The 19136-nt window shown below is 46.0% G+C and overlaps 1 protein-coding gene across 1 annotated transcript in view; it reads left to right on the top strand.

The window, feature by feature from the left end:
- FKBP4 (FKBP prolyl isomerase 4) overlaps positions 1-19136 on the top strand; it is a 475143-nt gene that overhangs the window by 263242 nt on the left and 192765 nt on the right. The window contains exon 6 of the mRNA XM_085652302.1: positions 13790-13880. Within this exon, the coding sequence (XP_085508428.1) occupies positions 13790-13880 (91 nt within the window). The remainder of the gene's footprint in view (positions 1-13789; positions 13881-19136) is intronic.

A 19136-nucleotide genomic window follows, 5' to 3' on the forward strand; every position in this document is an offset into this window, starting at 1 on the left:
CCAGACAGCAGCCACCAACCAAGACCCCCCTATCCCTCATAGGATAACATTGGGCCTGACTCTCTCTGCACCCGGCCGCCCTGAAACCGCTGAGGGTGAACTAACTGTACCTACCTGACACTGGGGGACCCCTGAGTCTATGCCCAGAACTTCAACTCTGCCAGTCGAGTACTTACCCTTAAACCGCTAACTTCATTTTCCTCATAGGGTAACATTGACTGGCTTTTTCTTGAAAATTCTTCTAAGTGTGGACTTTTCAAAACTCAAAATATTCACCAAAAATCAGCCGGGTATCAAAAACGAATTTACTCACCTGCTCTTACGTGAGCTCCCAGTGCTGGATCTTGGTACCCAGCACTGACTCTGAAAAGTACCCACAACTATACGTACCTCTAACTCATTTTTCTTCCATAGGAAACCATTGACTGTTTTTCTGTGAAATTTCTTCTAAGTGTTGATTTCTGCAATTTCTAAATATTCTTCAAAAATCGTATAACATCTGAAAACGTAATTACTTACCTGTTTTGGATAAAGGTCCCAGTACTGAGTCTAGGCACCCAGTACTGGATTACAAATGTAACGATAACCTACTGTACCTGTAACCTTAAATTTTCTTCCATAGGGAATCATTGATTGTTTGCTCTGAAATATTTTCTAAGTGCTAACTTTTAAAATGGCTAAATATTAGTTAAAAATCATTACAGTACCAAAGTCGACTTTCAACAACTGATTCTGAGAACTGACCCAGGACTGGATCTAGGATCCAGGCCTGGAATTACAAAAGTAATCTAAAAAGTAATCTGTTGCATATAATTAGAATTTATCATTGAGCTCAATGTATTGTGTTTAGAAATAGAGTTGCCTACTGCAACTACTTGTAACTGTTTAATAAAAAGTCTATTGCATATAAAGTATTTTTATGAAACATCTCCTGTCGAGAAAGTATATTTTAATTCCAAGTGTTGGTTCTAAAATAAAACAAGCATATATTTTTTATATACAAACCATTGGCCTAGAGTTCAGTTATTGAGTGTGTGGAACTATTTGCTGACTGAGTGTGTACAACAAATGCTTTACACTGTCCTCTGGTATTGCCTTACTGCTCGACCAAGCTACCACTTTAGAGAGTAAGGTTATATCTAACTTCAACCTCTGTTAAACCCTTGGGGTCTTTGGACTCTGTACACCCTGTACCTATTAAGGAAGAGTATATACAGAGCCACATTCTCACATGGGGGCATCCACAGATAGACCTCTTCGCCACCCACGAAAACAAAAAATGCCCAAGCTTCGCCGCCAGATACCCACACCCATTGTCCAAAGGCAATGCAATATGGATGAACTGGTCAGGCAAATTTGCGTACGCCTTTCTACCTCTCCCACTAATTCCATTAGTGGTGCGAAAGCTACAACAGCACACCCTCACACTGATTCTAGTAGCTCATGGGCCAGACAAACGTGGTACACCACGCTGCTGGAACTCTCGGTAGTGCCACACCAAAAGTTACACCTCTCACCATGCCTCCCAACCCAGAACCATGGAGAGATCAGGCACCCGGACCCAGCTCAGCTCAACCTTGCGATCTGGCTCCTGAGATCCTAGAATTCGGATAACTTAACCTTCCCCCTGACTGCATGAACGTCATCAGAGAAGCTAGACGCCCTACTACTAGGGCCTGCTACGCTGCAAAGTGGAAAAGATTTGTTGTTTACTGCCATAACAACACAATCAACCCTCTAGACGTATCTATACAGCACATCATATGCTACTTGCTCCATCTACAAAGGTGTAACCTAGCATATACATCCATTCGGTTACACCTCGCAGCAATTGCTGCTTACCTACAGAACATATAGCACCTATCACTTTTCAGAGTGCCTGCCATTAAAGCCTTCATGGAAGGCCTCAAGCGGATAATTCCCCCAAGAGTACCACCCTCACCTGTGTGGAACTTAAATATAGTTCTCACAAGGCTAATGGGACCACCCTTCGAACCTTTGCATAAATGCGAACTGCAATTTCTCACATGGAAAACAGCTTTTCTTGTAGCCATCACTTCCCTTAGAAGGGTCAGTGAGATACAAGCACTCACTATACAAGAACCTTTTCTTCAAATGCACCAGAACAAGGTTGTCCTCCGTACCAACCCAAAATTCCTACCCAAAGTCATTTCCCCCTTCCATCTAAATCAATCGGTAGAATTACCGTTTTTTTTCTTGCAACCTCAAACTGTTGCAGAAAGGGCTCTACACACGCTAGATGTTAAAAGGGCTTTACTTTACTATATCCAGAGAACACAACCTTTCAGAAAGACCAAACAACTATTTGTCTCTTTCTCTCCACCACATAAAGGCAAAACGAACGCTATCTGTTCCCCCTAAAGCCCACTCTACACGGAAGATGGGGGCTTCTATGGCTTTTCTTGGGAACATCCCATTAGATGATATCTGCAAAGCAGCAACATGGTCAACACCGCACACTTTCACTAAACGTTACTGTGTAGATGTGCAAACCAAGCAACAAGCTAGTGTGGGCCAGGCTGTACTAAAAACACTATTCCAAACCACTGCAACGGATACTGGTGGTCGCCGCTAGGGTTGGGTACTGCTATATAGTCTATGCAAAAGTGTGTAATCTGCAGCTCATATGCCTCGAACGGAATATGCTACTTACTAGTATGCATCTGTTCTTGGCATGTTGAGCTGCAGATCTACACCCTCCCACCCGGCTACCTGTATCCGTTCCAGTCTATCTTATTTAGATACAACACACATGGGTTTCTTCACTATTACTACTACGCTCCATCTTTCCCTGTTGGTGAAAAACAATCTGAGGATGGAGCCGAAGCCCATGCGCAATACGAACCAAAGGAGGAGTCACCGACCTCGTGACTTCTAAAGACTTTCCAAGAGAAAAAACAAACTGCAAATATCCGGCCCCAACACCAGATGGCGATCTATGCAAAAGTGTGTAGATCTGCAGCTCTACATGCCAAGAACAGATGCATACTGGTAAGTAGCATATTCCTTCTAAACCAAAACACACAAATTAAAAATACTTTGTAAACTGCATTCCATACAATAAAGAACAATAAAATGTGCAAGAGTAGATACCAAAGAAAGGAGGGATGATAAAGAAGGCTCACCGTTACTGGCTAAGGTTCCTCAGCACCGCTTCTCCGACCGCCACATCTCTTCCTGTGGCCGTATCCAAGCAGTAATGCCTGGTGAAGGTGTGCGTATTCATCCAGGTCGCCGCCCTGCAGATGTCCTGGATCGTCACACCCGCAAATAAAGCAGTAGAGGTGGAGACTGCTGTTGTCGAATGTGCACGGACTCGTGCATTCAGAGGTCGCCCAGCTGCCTGATGACAATACTCTATTGCACTGGAAATCCATCTGGCAATTACCCTTTTTGACAAAGGCAAACCCTTTCTGGGTGCACTGAAGGCAACAAATAGTTGCGAAGACTTTCAGAAAGGCTTAGTTTTCTGCAAATAGAACTTTAAACAACGCTGGACATCCAGCGAGTGGAGAGCTCTTTCCGCCGCTGTTGTTGGTTGAGGAAAAAATCGTTTGAGAATTAATGGTTTGTTCAAATGAAAGTCAGTTGGAACTTTTGGAGTGAATCTTGGATTAGTCCTGAGTATTATTCTGTCCTCCTTGAATTGTAAGAAAGGCTCCTGGACAGTGAGACCCTGAATTTCCCCCACTCTCCTGGCTGAAGTGAGCGCAATGAGAAGCGCAACTTTCCACGATAGGAATTTCAGCTCTGCCCTGTGTATTGGCTCAAAGGGCTGTTTCATTAACTGGGAAAGAACAATGTTCAATTGCCAGAGAGGTGGTGGAGGTTTTATTGGAGTGAAAACTCGGAACAATCCTTTCATAAATTGTTTGATGACTCTAGCAGACCACAGAGATGGACCAGAGGCAGTTCTTCTGAAGCGTGAAATTGCAGCTAGGTGTACCGTTATAGATGCATGAGCCAAACCTGACTTAGCCAAAAGCAAGATGTATGGAATAATCTCGTGAACTTCCAAATGCAGCGGATGAATGTTAGACCTTCTGCACCATAAACAGAATCTCTTCCACTTCATCCGGTATGTTTTGTTTGTGCTATCCGCTTTGGCTCTAGATAGAATCTCCCTGCACTCCGTTGGGATGTTAAGATGTTGAAATTCGCAGTATTCAGGAGCCAGGCTGCTAAATGCAGTGATTTCGGATCCGGATGAAGAACTTCCCCCTGGAACATCGTCAGAAGAGACGGTATCGGCTGCAGGCAAATCGGGCGCTCCTCTGACAGTACAAGAAGCTCTGCGAACCAATGTTGTCTGGGCCACCACGGAGCTATCAGGATTATCCTGCATGGTTCTTTCTTGATCTTCATAAGAACCTGCGGCAGGAGGGGGAATTTGAGGAAAGGCGTAGGCAAAGATGCCTGACCATGCCATCAAAAACGCATTCCGCCCAAGACCCCCTTTACGGAAGCCAGCTTGCGAAGAACCGGCATTTTCTGTTCTCCCTTGTTGCGAAGAGATCTACTGTCGGAGTTCTCCATTTCTGGAAGATGTTGTTCAAAATCTCGTTGTCGATCTCCCATTCGTGACAGACAGACTTCAGTCTGCTGAGAGTATCCGCTTTGGTGTTCTGGTCCCCTGGAAGATGTTCAGCTGTAATGGATACTCCGTGTCGTAGAGCCCATTCCCATATCAACTGGGCTTCTCAAGATGATCTTGTTCCCCCCTGCTTGTTTAAATAGTGCATTGCTGTTGTGTTGTCTGTTCTTATTAACACGGCTGCACCTTGAATCCTTGGCAGGAATGCCAACAATGCTAAGCGGACGGCTCTGAGCTCCAAGAGGTTGATATGCAATTGCTGTTCGCTCAATTTCCAGCGACCGCTGACCTGCAGATACTGAAGGAATGCTCCTCAGCCTTCCAAGGACGCATCTGTCATCAGCACGAATGGAGCTGGTTGAGTCAGGAAAGAAAGACCCTGCGAGATGTTCCGTTTCCGGGTCCACCATGTTGCCGCGTGAACCATGATCAGCGTTGCGCTGAGTATATCTTCGAAGGATCCTGTCGCTTGATGCCATTGAAGACCTAGCTGCTCTTGTAACGGACGCATCCTTAGCCTGCAGAAAGGTACGAGGGGAATGCAAGATGACATCGTTCCCAGCAATGATTTGTACTTGCGTACTGAAAGAGACTTTCTTTTTATAAAAGCCTGGGATAGAGATATTATTCCCCGCTGTCTCTCCTTGGAGGAGGAACGCTTTGTTTACCTCCGTTTCCAGAATTGCTCCCAAGAAGGTGATATTTCTTGACGGTTGAAGAATTGACTTCTCCTCGTTTAGAGTCAGACCTAATCTGGCAAACAGTTCCACACAAGCCCTTGTTGACGACCGGGCTGACACTGCCGATGGAGCCTTGACTAGCCAGTCGTCGAGGTAAGGAAATACTTGGTGTTTCTGTCTCCTTAGAACTGCTACCACTGGAGCCAGGCATTTTGTAAAAATTCTCGGGGCTGATTTCAGACCAAAAGGAAGTACCTTGAATTGGTAATGATCTTCGGCCACCACGAAACGAAGGTACTGCCTGTGTGAAGGATAGATTGGGATATGAAAATACGCATCTCGTTTGGTCATATGATCCCCTGGGTTTAATAGCAGCAGAATATCTTGGAGGGAGATCATTCTGAAGGATTGATCCTTGAGGTAAGTATTTAGGGATCGGAGATCCAAAATGGGGCGCCATTGGAGAACGTTTTTCTTGATCAGAAAAAAACGGGAATAAAATCCCCTTCCTCTCTGGGAATTCGGTACCGGTTCTATTGCTCCCTTTCAGAGCATTGTCCGAATTTCTTGACGCATCTGATGCAAATACTTGACCTCTTGATATCTTGGTGGAGTACAAGGGGGGATTTCCAGAAACTCTAGAGTATGACCGAATTGTATTATGTTGAGGACCCATTGGTCCGTCGTTATTTGCGGCCAATCTTGAAGATGATGGGAAATTCTTCCACCCAGGGGAACATGCGACATATGAGGAATAGGTGTCACCAGAGTTAGAAAGGTGTCATTGTCGCCGGGTGGTGTCTTTCCCTTGACGACCTCCTCGACCTCTAGGAGTAGATTTTGTTAAACCTCCTGTTTGTCTCTGTGAATATTGTTGACGATATGGCTGAGATGATGTGGAGTAGGAAGTATACCGGCCTTGTTGGTAACCCACTCTATAGGAGGCTTGGCCCCTACCTCTTGAGCCACGAAAAGGAACTTTTCTATATTGCAATGTTCCCAGAGATTTAGCTGTTTCCGTATCTTTTTTGATACTCTGTAAGGCATCATCAATATGCTTCCCAAACAGATCTTCTCCATTGAAAGGAAGGTCCAAGATCTTATTCTGGACTTCAGGCCTAAAAGATGTTGCTCTCAGCCACCCTTGTCTGCGCAAAACAGCCGCTCCTCCCAAAGATCTGAAGGCCGTGGTCGCAATGTCCATTGCGCAATCTATGACTTCAGCCGAAGTCCTTTCACCTTCTTGGAGGATTTTCCTGGCTTCCTGTCTGTCAGCCTCCGGTATACTGTCTATGTAAGGCGATAGGTTGCACCACATTTGCCTATCATACTTGCCCAGGATGGCCAGGGCATTCGCCGCCTTGACCAGAAGGGCAGACATGGACGAAAACCTCTTCCCCCCACATTATCCAAGCGCCTACCCTCTCTGTCCGGCGGCGTTGAAATTGGAGCGGACGGATTCCTCGTTTTTTTTTTTTTTTTTTTTTTTTGTTGTGCCGCTTGAGTTATAACGGAGTCCGGCTTGGTGTGGCCTAGTAAACAAGCCGGAGCATCCGAGGGCGCTTTATATTTTTTGTCCAGTCTAGCAAGTACTGGAGTAATCGTTGCCGGTGTCTCCATTACCTTGAGACCTTCTTCTCTCAGATGTCTAACAATCGGAAGAGATCGAACTGTCTTGCAAAACGGCTCATTGAAATCATATAAGAAGCATTCTGTTTTGTCCGATGACATATTGAGCGCAAATCTCTGTGCGGCCTTCTCCATAAGATTATGGAACCCCCCGATGTCCTCCAGAGGAGAATCAACAGGCCTCGGTGAAGGAGATGAAGGGGACGGAATCAGATAATCATCCCATTCTTTACTAGGGTCTGTTATCTCCCCCTCTTCCTGCTCCTCATCGTCCGATGTGTCTAAAGCTGGTTGTGGCAATGGTGATATAGGCACGGGAACCGGTACCTCTTGTCTTCGCACAGGTGTACATGGAACAGAGTGCGATGTAGTCACTGGAATCCTTTGGGAAGAAAGGTAAAGGATGCCTCGTTTTATAGTCATCCAACATGAACTGCAAATCAATCAGTAGTGAAGATGGAACACTCACCATCTCTTCCTGATAGTTTTGCTGGGGGCGGTCTTGATAACCCCCATAATCATCCTCCCAGTCATCTTCCTGACATTTATCGTGTAACTGAGAGGGGCTACTTGCATAACCAAAAGGACCCTCATTATCTTCCTCCTGCGAGTCTTCCTCCTCCAACAAGTGGGATGGAACCAGAGGTGTTACCTTACTAGGAGATGTAATGTCCGGGGTAATCTTCCTTTTCCTGGCAAAATCCCGTTTTTCTGGGGGGGGTTTTCTCTCGTCGACGAGATGGCGATTTCGATGGCAAACGACACTGTCGTCGCCGATGCCGCCGTCGACGCTGCCGTCATAGTCTTCTTCGATCCCGTAGTCACTGTCGTCGACGATCCCGTCGACGACGTAGTTGTGGTCGTTGTCAATGTCGCCATCATCGACGCTCTCGTCGTCCACACTGCCATCGTCGACGAGGGTATAGGTTTAATAGTGACCATTACCTCACTTTTCTTCGACGACGCTACTTTCTTCGTTGACGATCCCGTCGACGATGCAGATTTTTCTAATTTCTCTTCAGGCGATGTAGAGGCTGGTTTTTTAAGCAAATGTTTAATTTTAAGGGGTGATTTTGAAGGCTCTGAACTAGTCTTTTTTTTATGTTTTACCCCTAAAGCATGACCCTTGCTCTCCTTTTCCTTAATTTGAGGAGATTTTGAGGGACTGCGCTCTGAAGACCCAGAAGTGATCTGTTTAAGAGCCTTCTCAGGTTTTTCCCCTGAGGTATGAGCCTGAGGAGATCTACCTCTTTTCTGAGACATCCTTGAAGCAGTTGCCGCCTCATTGCTGTCACTAGACATGACGTCCTTCCTGGTCTTAAGATTTTGGAGCCAAATTAACAGTCTACCTTCACGATCCCTCAGAGTTTTATTAGAAAAGGTACGACATACCTTACACTCCTTCGCCTGATGGTGTGGGTAAAGGCAGTATATACAATTTTTATGAGGGTCGTCAGTATATAACCTCTTCTTAGAACAGGTGGCACAGGCTCTAAACAAACCCTTCTTCTCCGCCATTCTCCAGAAGATGATGAAGAAAAATCAGTTGAAAAAACTCTTCAATCTAGAGCCAACTGTAGAATTTGAGCAGAGCTCAAAGGAGACTCCCTAGCACAACGTGCGGTAGAAAATCTGAGGGGCAGAAGGTTCTCTCAGGAGGGTTCTAGAGGGTGACAGGCTCTGATTGGTTCAGAGACTAGTTTAGTCCTTTTTTACATAACCATGGTTATGGGTTGCAAAGGAAAATGGGCCTAGGCCTTTTCTCTGTTGGTTATACTGCTAAGTAATGCGTTTTTTATGTACCGGAGACTCCCGTCTCGATGACGGGGAATGGTTCAGGCATGTGAATCTATGAAAGCTCCAATACTGGAGTAAGTAATTCTACCTCGTGACTCGAAAAGACTTCTTGGAAGAAAAACCACTTTCACATATCCGAACCCAACACTGGATGGCAGGAGTATGAAAAACATGTGAAACTATAGCCTTATATGAAAAGATGCTTACAGGGTAAGTAACCTAATTCATTTCCACCGTCCGTTCTATAGTTTCAGAACAAAACTTTTAGATTTCTGGGAAAGCCCATTCCAGATGGTAAAAGTCTGATGAGGGCATTTGAGATTTACTGCTGCGAACCCTCAAGATAGGTGTTTGGGGGTTCTCCTTATATGTACCCTCTATGTGTTAGGAGCCTGAGATATCCATGCATTGGCCATTGCTATTGTGCAGCTGCATAATCTAGTTCGTAGTGTAGGTCACTCAGTCCTCCCTGATCCATTCGGTTATGTAATGTACAGAAAAGCTACCTTTTTTCTTTCAGTCCCCCATATCCGTTCAGACAGTATATCTTTTAAGCGTGTGAAAAAGCTCCTAGGCAGCGGTACTGGCAGTGCCGAAAAGTGGAGCAGTAGTCTAGGCAGGACTAACATCTTGGTGATTGCCACCCTGCCCATTGGAGAGCATCCTAAGGAGTACCAATCAATTTGGGATTCTTCCCACCCCTCCCCCCAAAAGGCCTGCCCCAAGCCACCTTGTATGTTGTCATCATCCTAGTGATATATGCTGATTCGCAATTAACGGAACGTATCTAGTTTCCATTTGGCAACCAAATGCAGTAGATTAACGGCAGTCGACCAAGAAGCTCTAAAAGGGGGAATAGTACATCTTGACCCAGTTAACTTCAGGCTGGAGCATGTGCCAAATTCCCCTAGCATAGTCATTAGTAGTTGAGAAAATTTCTGCTCACCCCGTAGATAAATCAGTGCCTCATCTGCATACAGTGACAGTTTCCTATGGTTAGCTGCTCAGTACCCCCATCAGGGCCGAACTGGGAACCCAAAGCAGCCCTGGCATTGTTGACTGGCCAGCCCCCCTGCTGCTTTTTTCTGGGGGGGTGGATATAGTAGCACTGCTGCAAAACCGACCCCCAGTAACAAACTGCCCCCACTGCGGCAAAATTGGCCCCCACCCTTCCAGCCTCCTAGGGAAACACCTAATGCCCACTACGGCCAGTCTGGCCCTGCCCCCAAGTCCGGCCCTCTTCGGCTGAATAATCCAGCCAGTGGTTCCGTGGCAAGAGCAGATCATATCTGGGGCTAGTGGACAACCCTGTCTGGTGCCTCTACTAACTTTGAATAAGTCAGATCTCTGGTCCTGTGTGGACCCTTGACAATGAACCGTAGTAGAGAAGGCATATCCATCTCATGATGTCCCTACCCAGCCCCATCTTTTTGAGCACCTTCATTATGTAACCCATTACAGGGTTTCAAAGGCTTTTTCAATGTCTAATGCTATTGCTACCTGCAGGCTGCCTTCCTGTCTTGCCTCTGCCATGAGGCGTAAAAAGTGCCTTAGATTTAGAAACAGATTGCATCCGAATTGACCAGGATAGGTAGAAGGGGAGTTAATGTGTTAGTAATGACTTTCCCTAGAATTTTATAGTCCTTGTTTAATAGAGAAAGTGGTATATATAATTCCACCTCCAGTGCTTTGCGGCCAGGTTTGGGTAGCACAACGATCACGGCCTCTCTAGTGGTTGTTGGGAGAATTCCCATTTCCTTTGCATCTCGGTATATAGCTGTAGTAGCTTCAGAGCCACTTTTATCCTGTATGTGGAGTAGAACTGTAGCGGTAGTCCGTCTTTCCCTAGGGGCTTTTTTAATACTTTCCATTTGGTCATTGGTGGTCCGACTCTCCTCTTTCGTGAGTGTCTCCTCGAGTTTCTGCCGCTGGATTGGGTCCATGCTGAAGGAAGCTGGCTCTTTATATAGTATACCTAAAAGAGTTAAACTGTGCAAAGATCAGGTATTCTCTTAAGAGTGTACAGTGGCTTGCTTGCTCTAGCAAGCCCAAGGTGCTCTTCTAGGGGGTAGTGTGGTCGAGCAGCCGGGGGCTTATCAGACAGGACTGTTAGACATCTACAAATACACAGTCAATAAATGATGCACACCACTACAACAAGCTATAAAAATAACACTTATATTTATACATATTTAGGCACCATAATCAATACGATCAGGTTAAGGTAAGTATGTTTAGAGATAGAAATACTTCTATGTTTTAAAAGTCAACAATTTTTATAGGCGGCAATGTTATCATATAGAGGAAAATCAAAACCTGCATAAAGGTCACCTCTAGCGGCACTAGGGCGGCCAGGTGCAGTGGTGCGATACAGTGTCGGTGGTCAATGGGGATCTGCTGGGTCGAAAAAAGGCTAAAGGTTTGGTCTGGGAGACCAGTCAGGCTAAACCAACAGGGGGGCTCAGGTCTTGTGGTGATCGGTGGCGTTACGACACCTTTGGTCCTCTTCTCCACGGGCCAGTAGTGACTGGTGCAGAGGTGTTTTGAGGCGTTGGGTTTTTGTCTCCGGACGCATTTGCAGTTAGGGGGGCTGCACACACAATCAAGGAGTCACATCTTGGCAAACTCAAGTTGGGCTTCTTCTCTGAAGGGCCGGGGGTCCATGCTGACACCGTTGGCCCATTTCAAGTTGGGCTTGGAGTGACGGGTGCAGTGGTGCTGACTGGTGTCTGGTTTATTTGGTTCTGAAGTCCTCACAGTTCTTCATTTGGTTCCTGCAGAGTACAGGGGAACAGCTCCGCTGCTCCACTGGAGTTTGAGTCTTTGTAGAAGTGCAGGCGGGCCTCCCAGTCTCTTGGAGGCACAGCAGCTTGTATGGCGAGTTGACTTTAGCGCACTTGTCCGGAAAGATGGCAGACTGATGTTTTGCATTCACTTCAGGTAGCCCACTGTAGGGGTGGAACTAGCCTGAAGGTGAACACTACTTTCTGAGAACTAATTTTCCCGCCTGTGCAGGCACCAAGTGGGCCCTGGACAAGGGGGTGGGTTAGCATCCGCTCCTGTGAGGATAGCCAGAGATTCGCATTCCATAGGTGGTGGGCTCTTCGAAGCCACCATGCCTTACAATATTAGTTTGCTGGTCATCCTGTGGCTGGGGATGTAAACAAACTCTGTCCGAGCATTCTTTGTTTCTGACCTCCTGAGAGCAAATGCCCTCACCCCTGGGGTCAGAAACTCATCTGTGGTGGTAGACTGGCTAGGCGGGAATCGAACCCTGGTCCTTGGCCAGAACTCTGCTTCAGGGTCTGCCGCTCTAACCATTGAGCCACACTCCTCCATCAAGGTGGCCCCAAGTGTGAAATGGGCTGACAGGCGGGCACTAAAGTCAAGAGCCTCGCATCCAGCCCAGTCCTCGGAATTGCCCAGATGAAGATCCCATTTATCTTTGTAAATAAGGCCCCAGCGAGAGCGAGCGCTCTTTTTACTGCTGGATACGTTTCAGATAGAGTAAAGGTAAACTGGGCTTCAACTGTAGAAGAATCTTTGTTCTCATTTTGTTGTTCATGCTGGTTGCAAACTAAATCAGATCTTGCAGTGTTAAGTGCTGCTTTGTCAAGGACTGCTATCCTGTTGCCTTACAAATACATTCGGCAAAGAACATAATTGAGTGATACACAGCATTCTACCTCAGTTTCAACCAACGTTGATATTGTAATATGTCCAGATAAATACCTTTGAGATTTAGTGACTAGAGTCTCTTTTGACACATCTGGAGGGGTCTTGCCAAAGAAAACTGTAACTTTTGATGTATGTGATTGAACACAAATCTATTTTGTTTGTTTTACCATAATTGCTCTTACACTGTCTGAGAAATCCTCTTACTCCTAGCTTCCAAAGTTAGCATGCAAAATACTCCATTGTCAAAGCCTTATCTAAATCCCTCGTCTTCTGATGTTGGAAAATCAAGGTTAAATTGTATTAAAACTCTCCTGTTATGAACTGTGGCAGAATATACTTTTATTGCTTTAGTAGTTGTACTTGTTTTAACTCGTAGCTGTGCTTCAGCTTGCTTTATAAAAGAAGTTGTAATTTCATAAGAACAAAGATAACATGGTTGTCTGTAATTGGATATTTGACTACATATAGCTAAAGAAGTAAGATTGTAGGTTTTTATGCTTGCGACATTTTAAATCTGAATTTAACTAAGTACTGTAGTCCTCTTACTAGTAGTCCTCTTACTAGTAAGTTAAACATTTCTAAATCCCATATGTGGTACTTGAGGATATTTAACGTAAGGAGAATTAAATATTTACCAGTGAACACGCAACTTAATATAAAGGGCTTTAATTTAGAACTCAGCAGATCGGTCACACACATGACCGATATCCCATCCTCTATATTACGAGTGCAGTCTATCTAGTGGTACTTTTAATACGGCGATGGGATATTCGTCGCATTTGTAACACTAACCCATCCTCCAAACTCTAAATTAGGTCTTAAGTTACTTGTGATAAAATAGAAAAAGTAATTGTAATCCAAAGAAGGCAGAGGAAGACATACAAAATCCTAAAGGAAGAAAACTCGATGTATGTCATGGATGCGCATTATGAGATAACTTAAATGTATAATGCAAAATGGCATTGTTGTTTAACTTCTAGTGATCTTTGACAACAAAATAAGTATTGTTAGCAAACACGTTTGCTGCTGATGCAGAGAGGAGTGAGCGGGGACAGTGTGAAGTCAGTTTAATGTAAGAAATGTCCGTTAGTTTGTGTTGAAGCCATCCATGACTTTGGAATGTGGTCCTACTTTGCTGCTTTGTTCTCTATCCCATGGTGTAGATACTCTCGAGGGTACATTGTTGAAATAGACTAGAGATAATGTTGGAGCCCGTTGGATTGATTAGGGAATCTTTATTTTAAGCGCTCATAATTGGTGTTGCTTGTTTTGGAAGAGTTAAGCTAAATGCCTTATTTAATGTATTTTATTCTCTGCTAAAAACTAAGTGGTGTATAAATGGTCATTTTAGACTTGCATTGTTCCAGAAGAAATATGTTTTCCATTTCAGGTATGGTTTTGGGAGTGGAGGAAATGAAAAGTTCCAGATCCCTGGAGATGCTGAGCTGCGATATGAAATAAAACTTAAAAGTTTTGAAAAGGTAAGAGCTGAAATTTGGTGTTGGTATATTATCTGTGAACATCATGTTTGAAGCATGTGTGACTGTAGATTAACATGCTTAGCAGAAGTCTGCCATCGAGTGTTTGGCTCGTAAGTGTGCAAGTTGGTTTTCTTCAAAGAAATCTTTCAAGTCACGAGGTATGGTGACTCCACTTGCTTGCAATGCGCATGGTCCTTGACTCCATGGTTAATGTTTTTTTTTTCCCACTGTCTAGTGCGATTGCGGACTCCTCTGCTCTGTCTCGATATTGTCGAAAATCTACCATTCACCATCTGTATTGTCATCGATTGGGGCAAATCCTTATTCTCCAAGTTCTGTTCAGACCATGCCCATATGGTGGTGGAACAGGCACCCTTTTGTTTTCACCCACACTGCCATGCCAAGATGCCACAACCAACCAACACCTGGTGTGTAACTTGTGCTTTTCCCTAGATCATCAAGAACTAATCTGAGTAGTGTGTAAGGCCCTCTGTTTAAAGACGCCCGTGATCGGTGTGCAAGATGCCTCGAAATGACAGTTTTGGATCCTTCTCGCATGGTGACAGTTCGGAGTCCGAGCTCGAAATGTAGAATATTCCACCAGGACAAGCCGCGAGTACTGTGCCTCACCCATCCTGACCATAGTCTCAACAAATCCTCCCAGAGTGTCAGCCATCTGGTTTGGACCGACTGGAGCCATTGCATGGGCCACCACTGCCTTTGGGCCATGGTCTGTACCGAAAACGGCTTGCGCTGGTCTGGTGCCAAAGCGACAGCACAAGGCCCATGCCCACCAGTCATCGGCCTCGAGTCGAGACTCTGAATCGAGAGCCCCGGTGCCAAAACCTGTCTGCCTCGGCACCAAAACCAAGTACATTGGACCAGAATCACTCTCTGCATTGAAATCATCAGTGCCGAAAGCTGTTTGGGAACCGAAGTCCTATAGCTCAGCCACACAGAAGGCCAGCTCCAAAACTGTGGAACCAATAGTTGAAGTTTTGCAAGACCATCTTGATGCCAGGCAAAAACAACTGCTGATTCACCAGACACAGGTAGAATCATAGCTACACATCCCCAAACAAAGGAAAAGGCAGCAGAGTGACAATTAACATTTGATGCAGCCTTGGAGAGCCTGCCCACCAAAGCACAGAAAGAGGTTGGACAAGGCCACCAGTTCAACACCTGTTAGCCCACCACCAGTGACACCAAGAGCACACACACTCCACCACCTTCTGCAGATACACACTACTCCTCAGAGGGTTCTATTCATTCGTTTGGGGGACATTGGGATGATAGAGACCAAGACTCTATTTCCTCTCAAAATGATCTATGGGACACTTACGAAACGGACCTACCTGAAAGCATGGATCCAGATCTGTATCCGGCGAAACCTTCCTCTCCAGATACTAACACATACCATGACATCATAGTTAGGGCAGCTAGTTATCATAAGGTTCAGCTCCACACTAAAGCACTGGATGATGATTTCCTATTTGAGACAATTTTATCAACTCAACGCTTGGCACAATACCTGCCGATGCTTAAAGGTATGCTAAAACATACAACTGGTATTTTTAAGGAGCCAGTAGAAGCACGAGTCTGAATATCTTGGAGCAGGTGCGGCTCCAGCAAGCCTGTTAGTTCGTATTGAACCAAGAATTTTTCTTGAAGACAGTCTCAGTTCCGGGTCGATTGGAGTTATATTGCCGATAAGTGTATCCGGGACTGGCTGATTCTTATTAACACTGTGAAACGACTTATTGAAGAACTTCTTAAAGAAATAGTTGACTTGAAGGAAAGCATTAAAAGAGATACCACTCTTGTTGAAACGAGGAGCAGTTGTTGAGGACCCAGGAGGACCTTTGTGTTACAAAAATTATATAGTGAATCAAAAAATAAAGGGCTTAAAACGTAACCTTTTCCCTATGTAGAGGACAAGTATTATCAACAGGGAACTGAATAGAGGAAGCAAGTGGGTCAGGCACGGGGAGGGAGACAACCAGCCAGACGCACACCATATAACTGGACATTTGATAATACCTCTAGTGAAGATAATGAGGGAGGTGCACAATCAGATAGGGCCAACAGGGTGAGATTTAACCATCAAGAAAAATCCAATGAGGATTTGGGAGCACTGCTACGCTCTTTTTTTTTTTAAGGACAAAATCAGCGAGGCGACAGAGGGGGAGGCGGGAGGGGCAGAGGCCGCACCCTACAGAACCAGGATCCAGACATATTCACCAAGAATAACCCGCAGTCGGGGAAGGAATCAATCGTGAACAATATTGTGGTAAATTTATCTGACCACTTGCTGACACCATGTGAATTACGGGTACTGAATAAGGGGTTAGGATTTGTGCCCAATCCTTCACATGATTATTTTGATTTGTGCCCAATCCTTCACATGATTATTTTAAGTGTAGGACTGAATTTCAAGAAATCATGAGGAAAATCTAGCGTAAAATGTTTCGCCAACAAGTCCTTTGATCCCCCATCTCTGTTCAGCACTAATCTGCACCGACCCTCACAGTTTTGCCCCCCTAATTCGACACTTGGTCCGGAGGTCCTGGTCTTTGAACAAAAAGTACTAGAAGAGAATTAAGAGTTTAGAACAAAATGTGAAGCACCATTCTTTTAATAACATGAGCCGCGATGATTGGCAGGCAATCAGGAGTTTACAAAATAACCAACTGATTACTATAAAGTCAGCAGATAAGGGTGGTGCAGTGGTTGTTATGAACACCACAGATTATGAAACTGAAGTAATGAGATTGTTGGGTGTGTGTGAGAACTACCGTCCGCTACCCGTGACCCAGTTGGAGAACTACAGGAGATCATTAAAGGGATGGTTGGAACTGCTAAGGAGAAGAAATGGATCCCTGTTAAAGAAGCAGAATTTCTAGTGAATCCCAAACCGAGAACCCCGGCATTTTACATTCTGCCAAAAATACATAAGGCCCTTACGGCCACCAACCGGGGCGCCTGATAGTTTCGGGTGTTCAACCGGTTCTCAAACTATTGTCTCAATTTGTGGATTTCTTTTTAAGGGAATCTGTAATAAAACCATCATATGTCCAGGATACCATGGATATCTTTAACATTTAGGAGGACACACAGTTTAACTCCACATGTGAATTCCTTGTCCCGATTGATATCGAGTCACTGTACACTTGCGCACCCCAAGATGCCACGCTGGTGGCAGCGGCACTGGCACTTGGGGAACAAGAGTGGTTTTATGATACCCCCACAGACCTTTGTGTTAGTGTATCGAAATAGCCTTAACAAGGAACTATTTCGGTTACGAAAATGACTTGTTCCTACAAATATTTGGAACTTAAATGGGTGCAACTTTAGCGCCCTGTCTGGCCTGTATTTATGTAGGCCAGTTTGAGGAGAACTCTATGTTCGAGGCATATGAGCTGCAGATTATACACTGTGCATAGCTCGCCATCTGGTGTTGGGCCCGGATATTTGCAGTTTGTTTTTCCTCTTGGAAAGTCTTTGGAAGTCACGAGTTCAGTGACTCCTCCTCTGGTTCGTATTGCGCATGGGCTTCGGCTCCATCCTCAGATTGTTTTTTTCCGCCATCGGGCTCGGATGTAATACTTCGCGCTCCGGTTCCGAACTTCCCAGTTCACCTATCGACGAAAAAAATCCTCGCTCATCGAGCTTCAGATAATAAATCATCTTACTCATCTTCTCTTCGGCACTTCTTCAATTCCGGTCGTCGACGGCGGCCTTCGGGCCTATTCCGGCTCCGGTCTCGGCTGATGGAAAGAACTCCCTTCAAGAAGTGCCCTCGATGTGGGTCCAAGTTTCCCCACACCGATCTTCATGAGGTGTGCAACCTCTGCCTCTCCCCAGAACACGAGGCCCGAGACTGTCCCGCCTGCAAGTCTTTTCGCTCAAAAAAGACCATTCGAGATCGACGGGCTAGACGCAACATGGCGCACGCCTCGACCTCCGCTCCTGTCGACCTCTTCGAGGACGACGTCGACGCTCCGGGACAGCAGGACCTCGAACAGGAGGACGACTACCTCGTCAGCGCTTCCGAGGCCGACGACTCAGATGTGGAGGACATCACTCCGGCGCAGCGGGTCGTGAGTACAATTCCCCCGCCCACACCGATACCGAAAAAGGCTTCGGTCACACCTTCGCCTCCGGGCCTAGGCAAGACCAAGGACACTGCTTCTCATACCCCACCTTCGGGCCCGGTAAAGAAGCCTATTAAGCCTTCCGGCAGCTCGGGCTCAAGCCAGCCGACCACCGGTGCCGAGAAACACCCTTCGGCACCGACGAAAAAATCGGCCTCCACCTCCATACCAAACCCGGCACCGAAGTCTTCGGTGTCGAAACCTGCTCCTCCGGGGCCGACCAAACATCACAAGGCCCCCAGTCCGGACACTCCCGTGCCGAGGCCTTCTTCGGCACCGACCAAGAAAACTGAGGTTCCAAGGAAACACTGCTTCGACAAGCCTAAAATGCCGTCGGCCCTGAAACCTTCGGCGCCGACCGAACGACCAGTGTCGCAGGAGCTTTTCACACCGGATCCTTTGCAAAAAACACTCACCAAGGATCCAAAGACTGGACACTTGACATTGACTTAAAAAAAGAGACACTTGGATAAGCCAGCTCCACCTCCAAAAAGAAAGGACATTGCTACCTCTCCTTTCAGGGTGCCTTCCCCCGGTGCCTTTACCTCCTCCACCTCCTCCACCCTCTCCACCTCCACCCCCCCACCTCATCGTTCCCCCACCTTGTCTCCTGTCCCAGACGATTTGGGGGACCCTTATTATGATCCAGCGGATGTGCCACAAGATCCCACCCGTACTGGATCTCCAGACCCATGGGATGATTATAACAATCCGGACATCCCAGATGTCCCACAGGATGACCTTTACCCATCTAGGCCATCCCCACCTGAAGATTCCTTGGGTTTTCACCATTTGTTACAATGGGCGGCACACTACCACGGGGTGGAGTCACATACCGACCCAGTGGAGGAGGATTTTCTCGTAGACACCTTTGACGATACACATAGGTCCACTGCCATTCTACCTATGTTAAAGGGCGTAATTAAACATGCCCCTGAGGTTTTTAAAGACCCAGTCAGGGCCAGGGTCCTAAACCCTCGGATTGAGGAAAAAATACAAAGCCGCCCCCACAGACCCTTCTTACATTAAAGGCCCTGCACCATTGGATTCCCTAGTGGTATCTACAGCTAGGAAGCGCTCAAATTCTCAGGCGTCAGGCGAA

The sequence above is a fragment of the Triturus cristatus genome, chromosome 4_1 (assembly GCF_964204655.1).
Source record: "Triturus cristatus chromosome 4_1, aTriCri1.1, whole genome shotgun sequence".
Lineage (NCBI taxonomy): Eukaryota > Metazoa > Chordata > Amphibia > Caudata > Salamandridae > Triturus > Triturus cristatus.